The 13,756-nt window shown below is 36.3% G+C and overlaps 2 protein-coding genes across 2 annotated transcripts in view; one reads left to right on the top strand and one right to left on the bottom strand.

The window, feature by feature from the left end:
* The window catches only part of lrrc34 (leucine rich repeat containing 34), a 5,942-nt gene extending 255 nt beyond the window's left edge, over nucleotides 1–5,687 (top strand). Inside the window, exons 2-10 of the mRNA XM_051682163.1 lie at nucleotides 1–50; nucleotides 2,887–2,951; nucleotides 3,185–3,268; nucleotides 3,373–3,501; nucleotides 3,589–3,684; nucleotides 3,785–3,939; nucleotides 4,879–5,034; nucleotides 5,141–5,267; nucleotides 5,370–5,687. The exon at nucleotides 1–50 is cut by the window's left edge and continues 63 nt beyond it. Coding sequence (XP_051538123.1) covers nucleotides 1–50; nucleotides 2,887–2,951; nucleotides 3,185–3,268; nucleotides 3,373–3,501; nucleotides 3,589–3,684; nucleotides 3,785–3,939; nucleotides 4,879–5,034; nucleotides 5,141–5,267; nucleotides 5,370–5,597 — 1,090 coding nt within the window. The 3' untranslated portion in view covers nucleotides 5,598–5,687. The remainder of the gene's footprint in view (nucleotides 51–2,886; nucleotides 2,952–3,184; nucleotides 3,269–3,372; nucleotides 3,502–3,588; nucleotides 3,685–3,784; nucleotides 3,940–4,878; nucleotides 5,035–5,140; nucleotides 5,268–5,369) is intronic.
* A 20-nt stretch (nucleotides 5,688–5,707) lies between these two features.
* lrrc31 (leucine rich repeat containing 31) lies at nucleotides 5,708–12,929 on the bottom strand. Its single transcript, XM_051682148.1, has 10 exons — nucleotides 12,625–12,929; nucleotides 10,605–10,808; nucleotides 10,380–10,526; nucleotides 10,112–10,279; nucleotides 8,281–8,451; nucleotides 7,883–8,050; nucleotides 7,523–7,690; nucleotides 7,280–7,444; nucleotides 7,022–7,189; nucleotides 5,708–6,714 (listed from the first exon to the last, which is right to left on the bottom strand). The coding sequence occupies exons 1-10, from the start codon at nucleotides 12,635–12,637 to the stop codon at nucleotides 6,365–6,367; spliced, it is 1,722 nt and encodes a 573-aa protein (XP_051538108.1). The 5' UTR covers nucleotides 12,638–12,929; the 3' UTR covers nucleotides 5,708–6,364.
* Nucleotides 12,930–13,756: the final 827 nt, after the last annotated feature.

The raw sequence follows: 13,756 nt of genomic DNA, 5'->3' as shown, positions 1-13,756 counted from the left end.
CGATATGCTTGTACTGACAAAAACGCTCAAAGGAAATGCCGCAATAAAGGGTAAATATTAACTCATTCAATAAAAGGTTTCAGTCTTGACATGCAAATCATTACCCGATTACGCACAGTTACTTTCTGATAACTTTACAACTTAATCTCCGAAGGGCCGATCAGAAATTGGGATACGAAAGTGCTTCTGGACACGACCAAAGATAGTACATCATAAAATAAAAAAATACACATACAGTGCATCCGGAAAGTATTCACAACGCTTCACTTTTTCCACATTTTGTTATGTTACAGCCTTATTCCAAAATTGATTAAATTCATTATGTTCCTCAATTCTACAAACAATACCCCATAATGACAACGTGAAAGAAGTTTGTTTGAAATCTTTGCAAATTTATAAAAAAAACAATAATAAAAAAATAAATAAAAACAAATCACATGTACATAAGTATTCACAGCCTTTGCTCAATACTTTGTTGAAGCACCTTTGGCACCAATTACAGCCTCATGTCTTTTTGAGTATGATGCTACAAGCTTGGCACACCTATTTTGGGGCAGTTTCTCCCATTCTTCTTCTTTGCAGGACCTCTCAAGCTCCATAAGGTTGGATGGGGAGCATCGGTGCACAGCCATTTTCAGATCTCTCCAGAGATGTTCAATCAGGTTCAAGTCTGGGCTCTGGCTGGGCCACTCAAGGACATTCACAGAGTTGTCCCGGAGCCACTCCTTTGTTATCTTGGCTGTGTTCTTAGGGTCGTTGTCCTGTTGGAAGATGAACCTTCACCCCAGTCTGAGGTCCAGAGCGCTCTGGAGCAGGTTTTCATCAAGGATGTCTCTGTACATTGCTGCATTCATCTTTCCCTCGATCCTGACTAGTCTCCCAGTTCCTGCCACTGAAAAACATCCCCACAGCATGATGCTGCCACCACCGTGCTTCACTGTAGGGATGGTATTGGCCAGTTGATGAGCGGTACCTGGTTTCCTCCAGACATGACGCTCCATTCAGGCCAAAGAGTTCAATCTTTGTTTCATCAGACCAGAGAATTTTGTTTCTCATGGTCTGAGAGTCCTTCAGGTGCCTTTTGGCAAACTCCAGGTGGGCGGTCATGTGCCTTTACTGAGGAGTGGCTTCCGTCTGGCCACTCTACCATACAGGCCTGATTGGTGGAGTGCTGAAGAGATGGTTGTTCTTCTGGAAGGTTCTACTCTCTCCACAGGGAAATGCTGGAGCTCTGTCAGAGTGACCATCGGGTTCTCGGTCACCTCCCTGACTAAGGCCCTTCTCTCCCGATCGCTCAGTTTGGCCAGGCGGCCAGCTCTAGGAAGAGTCCTGGTGGTTCCAAACTTCTTCCATTTACAGATGATGGAGGCCACTGTGCTTATTGGGACCTTCAATGCTGCAGAAATTTTTCCATACCCTTCCCCAGATCTGTGCCTCGATACAACCCTGTCTCGGAGGTCTACAGACAATTGCTTGGACTTCATGGCATGGTTTGTGATCTGACCTGCACTGTTAACTGTGGGACCTTATATAGACAGGTGTGTGCCTTTCCAAATCATGTCCAGTCAACTGATTTTACCACAGGTGGACTCCAATCAAGTTGTAGAAACATCTCAAGGATGATCAGTGGAAACAGGATGCACCTGAGCTCAATTTTGAGTGTCATGGCAAAGGCTGTGAATACTTATGTACATTCATTTTTGTGTTTTTTTTTTTTTTTATTTTTTTCGTTTTTTATTTGTAATAAATTTGCAAAGATTTCAAACAAACTTCTTTCACGTTGTCATTATGGGGTATTGTTTGTAGAATTTTGAGGAAAATAATGAATTTAATCCATTTTGGAATAAGGCTGTAACATAACAAAATGTGGAAAAAGTGAAGCGCTGTGAATACTTTCCGGATGCACTGTAACCCTTAAAAATAATTCATTAAAATACTAAGAATTAAACCCTTAAATATTTGCAATACATTCATAAAAATATTTAATCTGATCAATATAATTTAATATAATATATTATATTTAATATAAATGATTGAGTTTTATGTATTTATGATATATAAATATTATAATCTTTAGATGTACAGTATAGTTTACGCAAAAACTAAAATTCTCTCATCAATTACGCACGCTCATGCCATCCCAGATGTGTATGACTTTCTTCAGAACACAAACAACGATTTTAAGAAGAATATTTCAGCTCTGTAGGTCCATACACAAGAACTTTGAAGCCCCAAAAAGCAAATAAAAGCAGCATTAAAGTAATACATAAGACTCCAGTGGTTAAATCCATATCTTCTGAAAAGTTATGATAGTTGTGGGTGAGAAACAGATCAATATTTAAGTCCTTTTGTACTGTAAATCTACAGTTTCACATTCAGGCACCTACTGATTGGAGCTGGTAAAATGTGGAGATTTATCATAAAAGAAGGACTTAAATATTGATCTGTTTCTCACACACACCTATCATAGTGCTTCTGAAGATATGGATTTAACCACTGGAGTCATATGGATTACTTTTATGCTGACTTTATGTGCTTTTTGGAGCATCTGAGTTCTGGTCACCATTCACTTGCATTGTATGGACCTACAGAGATGAGATTTTCTTCTAAAAAACTTTGTTTGTGTTCTGCTGAATAAGAAAGTCATACTTATCTGGGATGGATGGAATGAGGGTGAGTAAATGATGAGAGAATTTTCATTTTGGGTGAACTATCACTTTAATTAAATATTAACATTGAAACAACACGTTTATAATAACGTAAGGTGAGTTGTATGCTGTCCTATATGAAATATATTCTTTAAAATAATAGTTTTAGGTGTTCGTTTATTTTTATAATAGCATTTTATTATTAAAATGATGTATTAAAAGTAAAAATGCTTTGCAGATTTAGACCTCACATACAACTGTATCACAGATAAAGGAGCTGTTTATGTTGCAGATCTCATTCAGGTATGTCAAGTTACAAGTGTTTTCATATAAGTGTGTATACTGTATGTGGACTCATGGGTTCATTAGCTCAGGTTTGTGCATAGGGTACATTCAGGTGCATTGGGACAGTTTTCGTTATTAAGATGAATAGCAAAATGACCCAGTTTACCTAAATTCACACTGTATGTCTTAATAAACTGGCAGCTCCATGGCATATGAGACAAAACTATAAAAGAATGTAATCATTTTAACAGGCGAGTGAGTCCCTTCAGTCTCTTGATCTGATGTGTAACAACATTGAAGCAGATGGCGCAGAAGTGATTGCCAAAAGTTTACATGTAAGTAAGTTCATATAAAGTGGGGCTATAGACCAACTTTTTGTTTAGATTTATAATTAATGTTCATGGCAATCTTTTCAGCGTGAATTTGGTTAATTTTACAGAAAAATAAAAGCTTGAGGAAGCTCAGAATGACTGGAAATAAGATTGGAAACAAAGGTGCCATGCAACTGGCTACCATGTTGCAGATCAATGCTACTTTAGAGGAAGTGGATGTGTCAGACTGTGACCTGGTAATTCATCAACACAAACTTGATCACATATTATGAGTAACCTGAGTTTGAGTTTGCAATAATCAAAGTGTTATGATTGTTCACTAGGCCACACAAAGTGTAATCGCATTTGCCATCGTCCTGCACAACAACAGGAGAATCCATGCCATTAATGTTAGCCGTCCTCTTCTTTTCAGCCTTCAGGTATGGGAGCAAATGGTGCATCAGTGTGCCCACTCCATGATTAATGTTTTTGCTAAAAGCTTTTTTTATTGGTTAAAAGTAATCTTAACTTAAACGACAGGAGGAAACGACAGTACATATGGCACAGGTGCTGAAGGTGAATAAGACGTTGAGAGAGCTGCACATGGGAAAGCATGGCATGACTGATACTGGTGTGGAGAGATTGTGTGAGGCACTGAAGATAAATTTCTCTCTACGCTACCTGGATCTTTGCTGGTATTAATTTTATGACTTTAAAGGGATATTTCACACAAAAATGAAAAGTCTGTCATCATTTACTCACCCTCATGACTTTCTTCCATGGAACACGAAAAGAGTGATTTATAGCAGAATGCCCAAAGCCATCTTTACACTGTTAAGGTGACACAGAAACTGTATCTGAAGTAGCATATATACCAAGAAAAGGTTTATTTATACAGACTTTTTAATACTGCGCAGAGGTGGCATAAATGCATTTACACAGCAATTACATAGCATAAATAATTAAATAGAAAATTATGAATATAGAAATATGAAACTATAAATTATGAAATTTGTGCTCTATCGTGACAACAACACCGTTTAAGGCTGCTCTGATGCAGCATTTTATTTACACAGAACCAAAGCAGCATCAGATGTGCCTTTGATACTAGATGCTGAGGTGGGTCAGAGCAGGCATAATTTAGTCTGGCTTTTATGCAGCATTGCATCGTTACACAGAATTTTGAGCAGGCACAGAGCTGAATTTTTACTCAATAGTGTAAAAACGCCTTAAGCTGTTCTTTTTCATACAATGAAAGTGAATGGTGACCACAGCTATCAAGAACTTCAACTTCACTTAACTTCAATTTCAGTCTGTTCCTCATACGTATTAAGCTATAATATGGCTTCTGAAGACTTGGAATGTAGCACACAAGTCATATGGACAACATTTGCAATGTTTTTTTGTTTTTTTTTAATTACTTTCATTGTCACTCAGACTTTTTTGCTAATTCTTGGGTGACATTCTTTGGTGTTCCACAGAAGAAAGAAAGTCATATGGGTTTGGAACAACATGAGGGTGAGTAAATGCTGACAGAGTTTTAATTTTTGAGTCAACTATCCTTTTGTTAAATATGTTCAAAGACAAACTAAACATAGACAGTACAGGAATTAAAGTTCTTGTCTTTTTGACAGTAACAGAATTACACGGGATGGAGCCAAATCCTTGTCAGAGGTTTTGAAACAACATGGCACCTTGGAGATTCTAGATCTGTCCTTCAATCGCATCGAGGATGACGGTGCTGTGTATATAAGTGAAGCTGTCACGCACCCGCACAGCAAACTCAAAGCGTTAGTATCTTCCAAATTTGAAACCTCAAAATGTCCACATGGTTTCATAACTGTATCTGTTGTCCCAATGGCCCAACCAATTGAGCTCACTGTTTTTGTCTCCCAGATTGTCCGTTACCAGTAACAACATTGGAAAGACAGGCCTTATGTCCCTCAGTGAAGCAATGAGACTGAATTCCTGTCTCACACATGTTTATATCTGGGGAAATAGACTGGAGGAACCAGTGTGTGTGGTGAGATTCCATATCTGATGCTACATATCTCTATCTTATTAAATATAATGTTCAAAAACAGTTACAAATAGTTCTTGATGTTCTCTCTGAATGTATAATCAGGATTTCTCCCAGCTGATAAGCAGTGGGCGACTGTTGGAGGAGCACACAGATGTTTCTCCCTATGAGGTGGATGGTCGGGTTTGCTTGGCAGAAGCTTCGCATGGTTTACGGAGGCATTATTATTGGACATCCAGATATGGGAAGGACAGAGACTCAAGTAATTCAGCACTGGCCCTAATTGCATCAGAATCAATGGCTCTGCAGATCTACCCAGACTTGCATTCATAATATACATAATATACAAACAGAGTAAGGCACATTTAGAATAAACTTGATTTATGACTTGTTTTTGACACTGATCATTAAATAATTTTATGAATGTCTTTTTATTTTTATATAGTTTGCAGGCAAAATATTGCACAGTACTCATCACATTTGGTTTTATTAAAATTAATCATGTTTATTGTTTTTAATTACAGCACCTCTGTGTCCATTTGTCTAGTGTTTTGGAAATGTCACAGACTGCTATGACGCATTGTGATTAACACATAATTTATGTAAATTATTTGCTCTCACACTTAGTCTTGACTATGCTGGGCATCACATTTTGTAAGTTCAGTCTAAAAGGATATTTTCATAGTAAAAAGTGTAAAAGAATCCAATGAACATTAGATAATTACTTGAAATGAACACTGTAAATCTAAATACTTGTCCAACAAGAAATCCTGTGCACACACTATGCTGTGTTGGGTTAGATTTTAATTTTCAAATGGATCGTGTGATATTGCTAATTTATATGATCATTTGTGATATAAAAAATCTAGGAATGCATTTTTAAAAACTTTAAAATTGAAAAAAAAAAAAAAAAAAAAATGTATATCTAACCCACATGAAAACAGGTCAAAGTGCAACAGAAAATGAACATAAAAATGTAATCACAAAAACATACATGGTTCTGAATGCCTGTCATTTAAGACCTCATTTCAAGTAACATCTTGATTTGCAACTTTAGTAACTTGGAAGTCATAAACCTTCAAACCGCTGAATGCTTCTCTTTACCCTGCTGCCTTTGATGTGAGCGTGGCCAGTCTGTCACATTCCAGGATTATATTTTTTTTACTAAGAGTTTTTTCCAGTTTCTCTCTCTCCGCTAAAGTGAGAGACCAATGCTGCAGTGACAGCCGGGCAAGGGAGGAGAGGTGTGGAAGAGCTTCTAACAACGCAGGTATGCAGGGGGACAGAGAGAGCGATGCAGCGGGACGAAGACTAACATCCAGCTCCTCAAGTCCCTTTAGACCAGCAGCCTTTCCAAAAAGAGACCTCCAACCTCCATCTCCAATGCTACTGTTATAGGACAGGTCTAAATGCTTTAGCTGAGATAGAGCTCCACGTTGACATGCAGATTCTGCAAGATTAAAAGATGACAGGCATAGACAGTGATGACTGATATCAGTGGGCGTCATGCACCTATTTATTTCTGAGGGAGCAACAGTGACAAAGTGAGATAAGAGTTGACAAAGGAAAAATCACTTATATTTAGTAAAATAACCATGCAACTTCATTATCAAAGATACAAATCATTTTGCATTCAAAATCTAATTGGCTCAAAAATCTGAGGGTGCATATGCCCCCTCAGTTTGAATGGGCTTGACGCTTATGATATATTATATACAGTAATTAATTAAATGCATATACAATATGACAAATCTCACCTAAGTGTAGCACATCCTCGGTTGTTAAATTACAGCTACTGAGCCTCAGTTCCTGTAGTTTGCAGTCATGTTGCAAAGGCTCCAGGAATTGCCTTAGATTTTCCCCCACACACTTGTTCCATGACAAGTTCAGACTTTCAAGCTGTTTCAGTGACGGCATTGCGGTAGCTTTGAGAAATCCCATAAACAAAAACATGCAATTCTTTCACAATCTATTCATTTAAAAAAAAAATCTCTGAATTTGTATTGGTTTCATACCAAGAGCTTGGCATGTGGATATGCTCAAAGCACAGTTGTTGAGTGGAAGTTTGGTCATCTGTGAGAGAGGAATGGTATGGAGAAGATTCTGGAGTGTATCTCCAACACTTTTATTGGAGGACAAATCCAGCTCTCTGAGTTCTTTGAAAGATGGAGCTACCTGGACTGAAATAAAAAGAGCAATTTAGAATATAAACAACTTAACTGTACTTAAAAATAGCAGTAAACTGCTCTTTATCTTACCTAGAGCCAGTATATCCTCCTCTGTTAAACAGCACAAATGCATGTCCAGACTTTTCAAGTTTGTGAGGAGAGTCATGTTAATAGCCAACGTTGTAAGACCTCCACCGGTTTCCTTGTTACAGGACAGATCTAAGTGCTCCAAAGCAGGAATGAATCTGAGAGCCTGACCTTTTAACATTCCACAAAAACAAATTCATTGAAATGACTTTCCAGTTCTCCTAATGACTAAAAACAGAAATCCACCAGAGCATGCATTTAGGGCTTGTTGACTGTGATTTGTGGTTGTGTTAATAATAGTTATGTTTGCTTCAAAGTCCAGCCAAGGTTTTTTTTTTGTTTATATAGAAGTCTCTCTCATACCCAGGATACTGAGGCTGTCTTTATTGAGTCCACACATGCTTAGTTTTAGGGTCTTCAGCTTTGGAGTGGAGCCCAGAGAGGAGGTAAGTTTCTCCATTCCCTTGATTAAGAGCTTGTTATTGGAAAGATCTAACTCCTCCAAACTTGTTAACATGGGAAGAGCCTCACCTGGGGAAAAATATCAGTGCTTCCAAAAGTAAATTGACAAAATATAATTTAATGATCATAGCTTAAATAATTCATTATATGAGTGAATTTGAATTTTATAAGAACCCATAAAAGAAACTTTAGTTAGCCTTTAATACAACATAGAATCGTAATAGGAATACTTCAAAGTTCATCTCCAGTGTCCATTATTATTATTATTATTATAATACAACAGTTCATTGATATCTTACTCAGAGCTGTAACATCTGCCTCAGAGAGCTGACAGTCCACCAGGCGGAGTTCTTTCAGTGTGCTCTCAGGGTGGAGGTGTTCTGTGAAGTGTCTGAAATTTCCTACACCAATGCCAACATTCCAGGACAAATCTAACACCTCTATTAGAGGAATGCATTCAAGAGATTCACCTGGAATATAATTTAAGGAGAGGTTCACAGATCATTCAAAACAATAAAATAAAATAATGTATATATATACATACATACACACACACACACACACACACACACACACACATATATATATATATATATATATATATATATATATACACACACACACCAATCAGCCACAACATTAAAACTTCCTGCCTAAAATTGTGTAGGTCCCCCTCGTGCTGCCAAAACAGTGCCAATCTCAGAATAGCATTCTGAGATGATATTCTTCTCACCACAATTGTACAGAGTGGTTATCTGAGTTACCATAGACATTGTCGAACCACACTGGTTCAAATAGACAAAGTGTACGGTGCTACCTCATATACCTCAGATAACCGCTCTGTACAATTGTGGTGAGAAGAATATCATCTCAGAATAGCGGGTTGGTGCTGTTTTGGTGGCACAAGGGGGACCTACACAATATTAGTCAGGTTGTTTTAATGTTGTGGCTGATCGGTGCATATATACAGTATTTATATACAGTGTGTGTGTGTATATATATATTATTTTTTTTTTATTTTATTTTTTTTTTATAAAATGTTTAAATGGTAATCAATATACATACATACATACAAGTTCATTTAACTTTTTATCTTAAAAATCAATAGCCTAAAGATTTTAAGTGTTAAAAAACTAAATTCTTGAGTACAAAATTGAGGCTATGGGAATACCCATAAAGCTTTGGGATTGAATTATTTAAATATGTTTCCTTGGTCAAAGAGAAATTATAGTGGCGTTTAAATAGTTGTAATTAAGAATTTATAGAGGTTTTCGCTCTTTTATCATATTAATAATGTTGTTTTGTGTGACGTCACCATTAGATTGGTTAGTGTCCCATTTGTTCAAGTTGGACCCTGTTGACTAATTGTCTTTGAGCATGTGCAGTTAAAGTGCAGGTTAAGTTTATTTAATGACTGATCTAGAATCAGTTATGATCTTAATTTGAGCTGTGTTATTGTTTGATCCAAAACTGAATCAATTCTATTAAAATTATTAACAACAGTAGGAACAACAACATTTAAATAGCAAATCTGAGTTAAATCTACTTGCAGTTAACTTAACCAAAATATTTAAGTTAATTTTATATGAACACCAAGTTAATTTAACTTAATTACATGAGTTTTGCAGATGCCACTACTCAATTCATTTGAGGAAACAAGTTTACTCAATTAAATAAGTAGTAAACTTATTAGGGTTTTAAGTGTACCGAAAAGTTAATACTCGTAGAAACAGCTATTTTCAAAGTTTAAAACGAACAGATTTTCCTTCCTATTCATGTGTAACTACAGGAGGATATGTGACAATTAAATATATAATTACTTTTTTATGATACTTTTGAACAGCCAATTAGAAAAAAGTACTGTGGTGGTACCATGGTCCAGTGATGGTATGATGGTAATAACATGGTTGATTTACCATATTTGATTACTATTCAAGTACCATGTTACTGTATTTACATGTTACTCCATAAGTACCAAGTAAACAGCATGTCCAAAATATATGATCGTAACATGGTACTTTTTTCCTTTTTTGTCAGTGTGCTGAATGGTGATTGGGCTTGGGAGTTAATTTTGAACTTTTTATGAGGCTGGCATGTTAAATCATAATGATAAATGAATACTTCCCATACCAAGAGCAGTAAGGTCTTGGGCTGTTAACCTGCAGCTACACAGTTTTAGCACTCTCAGTTTCCCTATATGCTGCAAGTGGGCAGTGAGAGCCTTTAGGGAGCCTCCAACTAGATCATTCCACGAGAGGTCCATCACCTCCAGGTGAGCCAGGAAAAGCAGTAAGGTGGCTGAGGGAACGTCAAAACAATAATTAGAGATCCAGACACATGTTCTGTCTTGTGCCTGTTATTGTACTTTAAAGGAAGTCAGTATGTCACAAACACCCACCCAGTTCCACTACATCTGTGGCTGTCAGGTCACAGTGGCTAAGGCTCAAATTCTGACTGTTTGGGGTTTTCCCCAGCTTCTGAACAAACTGCTTCACCCGACCCCAGCCCACGACAGAGCCGGTCTCATCATCCATGTTATTGGTGTCTTAGGGCAAGAAGCACATGTAAATCTATATTTGCATTATGATGCACTTTCTAAATGCAACTTATGTCTGGTTCTCACCTGTCCCAGGTTCAGTGCTGTCTTTGCCCTCACCGGACTCTGGTTCTTTCATTTCAGGTATGCCCGCATTTTTCTTTTCACTGCTCTCGGATGGGCGGAAGAAGCGGCCCACAGCTGGTTTCTTTTTCTCAGTGAAAGAGGTTTTCCTTCTAAGCTGGTTCATAATCAGATCCAAAGGAGATCTTTTCTGAATACTCTCTTTCCCTTTGGCAGAGATACATGGATAAAAAAAATCACGAAAACATATGTAGAGGTTATTTCTCACCCCAAAATCAACAGAAAATAAGAAAGTATATTTTGCATTAATGATCATTTAAAAAAATTCCTATTGTTACCATTAAGATTTTGTGCATTGCAGGGTCAGAAATTAAGGTGGCTCAAGGCAAAATGCCACAAAAAGGGACAAAAATGCCTGAGTAATTAAAAATGTGGTGGCAGCAAAATGTCTCTGTAATGAATTCTTTTGTTTTTAAATGTAACATCTGATAAAGTTCTTAAAGGGATAGTTCACCCAAAATGAAAATTCTGTCATAATTTACTCACCGTCATTCCATTCTAGATGTGTATGACTTTCTTTCTTCTGCAGAAAACAAACAAAGATTGGTCCATACAGTGCAAGTGAATGGTGGCCAGAAATCTGAAGGTCCAAAAAGCAAATAATGTCAGCATAAAATTTAATCCATATGACTCCAGTGGTTAAATCCATATCTTCAGAAGCAATATTATGTGGGTGAGAATCAGATAAATATTTAAGTCATTTTTTACAATAAATCCCCACTTTCACTTTCACATTCTTTTTTGTTTTGTTTTTGGCGATTCGCATACTTTGTGCATATCACCACCTATTAGGCAGGGAGGAGAATTTATAGTAAAAAAGGACTTAAATATTGATCTGTTTCTCACCAACACCTATCATATTGCTTCAGAAGATATGGATTTAACTGCTGGAGTCATATGGATTACTTTTATGCTGCCTTTATATGCTTTTTTGTGGCTTCAAAGTTATGACCACCATTTACTTGCATTGTATGTACCTACAGAGCTGAGATATTCATCTAAAAAATTTTGTTTGTATTCAGCAGAAGAAAGAAAGTCATACACATCTGGGATGGCATGAGGGTGAGTAAATGATGAATTTACATTTTTGGGTGAACTATCCCTTTAATATTCTATTATAGATTTAATTGTGAATATTATGGCAAAGTTGGTGTTGGTTTAATTTTAAGGGTACAAGTAAATAAATGCTCAATCTGAGGATTTGTATTCATGAACTGATTACATTTACATATTTGAATAAACAGATGAGAGACAGATTATTTTATATGGTTAGAAACAAAATGCCCCTGAAAATAACATCCAGGGGGCAGATATTGCCCTATGATGTAAAAATTACTTTCTGACACAGGTGCTTTGAGACATTATTTTAATTATATATTTAAGTATATCCTTTTGATTTTGTTTGTAATTCGAAATATTCTCAAAGATTCTCATTATATTTTCATGACTTTATAAGATTCTGTATCCCATTATTTTTATTAACACCAGCAAAAAGGCTGTAAAAAATAATACTATGATGTATAAATGAGTTAGCATTTTATTTTACAGTACTGTTCCACATTTACATGCTATATAATTACAACAACTATAGTAATTATTAGGTACTAACCCTAAACCTAACCTTAACATGTAGTTACATCATATTACTAAGTACTTTCTTGGGTAAGTACACATACTGAAAGTACACATACTGTAAAATAAAGTGCAACCATGAATAATTTATATTTTATATATTTATAAAATATAAATGAATTTAAATATATTAATTTATTCAATATTTTTGTACATTGTATATTTCGTATTGCAGTAATGGTATGATACAGTGGTCCAGTATGATACAAAAATAGGGCTCATTTTCTTTATGCAAAATACATTTGTATTTTAGATTTAGATTTTGGGGTGAAATATGAGCCCGGCATGTTCTTGACAAGATTCGTGAGATTCACCCTTCTAGATTACGTACCTGTTGTATCCATTGTTTTCTCTTTTTAAAGAAGACGACTGGATTTCTGACTTCTCGGAGCGTATCTGAAGGTAAATTAATAATTTCAAGGGATATGCTGTTATGCTTTGTAAGGATCTGTCAACTGTCGATTTATTTTCTTTTTTAACTTTGTCACATCTTGTTCATCGGTGGAACCGGATCGATCTATTTTAAAGCAGATTTGTTGTTGATTTCCTTAACTGTTGTCGTTCCTTGAAGTGGTTCTTACAACTTACAGCTCAAGCAGATTCAGTCCGCATTCATTTATCAAATAACCTCTTACATTCACCCATCCCGGATCCCGGAAGTGTTGGCAGGCTGAACTTTGGCAGACTGGCTTTCACATAAACCCTGTAAACAAAGAGCTGTCACATGAACTTGCTTTATAAGCTCAGTTATGGAAAATCTTAGTTGTTCATTTATTTTGTAAAAATCATCCAAACCCAGGAATCTGTTCAGTGGACCTGATGATGGTTAACCTGTATAAATCTCTTGCAAAAAGTAAATTTTGGGTCTTTTTTTTTTTTTTTTTTACATAAACTACTAGACAAAATTAACTGTGCTATTATGCAAGCCTTTGAAATGATACAAATCAACATATATAATCTGACCAATATATATATATATACAGTGCATCCGGAAAGTATTCACAGCGCTTCACTTTTTCCACATTTTGTTATGTTACAGCCTTATTCCAAAATTGATTAAATTCATTATTTTCCCTCAATTCTACAAACAATACCCCATAATGACAACGTGAAAGAAGTTTGTTTGAAATCTTTGCAAATTTATTAAAAATAAAAAAACGGAGAAAAAAAGAAAAAAAAAAAAAAAACATGTACATAAGTATTCACAGCCTTTGCTCAATACTTTGTTGAAGCACCTTTGGCACCAATTACAGCCTCAAGTCTTTTTGAGTATGATGCTACAAGCTTGGCACACCTATTTTTGGGCAGTTTCTCCCATTCTTCTTTGCAGGACCTCTCAATCTCCATCAGGTTGGATGGGGAGCATCAGTGCACAGCCATTTTCAGATCTCTCCAGAGATGTTCAATCAGGTTCAAGTCTGGGCTCTGGCTGGGCCACTCAAGGACATTCACAGAGTTGTCCC

This window comes from Myxocyprinus asiaticus, chromosome 41, assembly GCF_019703515.2.
Source record: "Myxocyprinus asiaticus isolate MX2 ecotype Aquarium Trade chromosome 41, UBuf_Myxa_2, whole genome shotgun sequence".
In the NCBI taxonomy this organism is placed as follows: domain Eukaryota; kingdom Metazoa; phylum Chordata; class Actinopteri; order Cypriniformes; family Catostomidae; genus Myxocyprinus; species Myxocyprinus asiaticus.
Note: the sequence above shows the minus strand (reverse complement) of the source record. Positions and strands in the feature narration are given on the sequence as shown.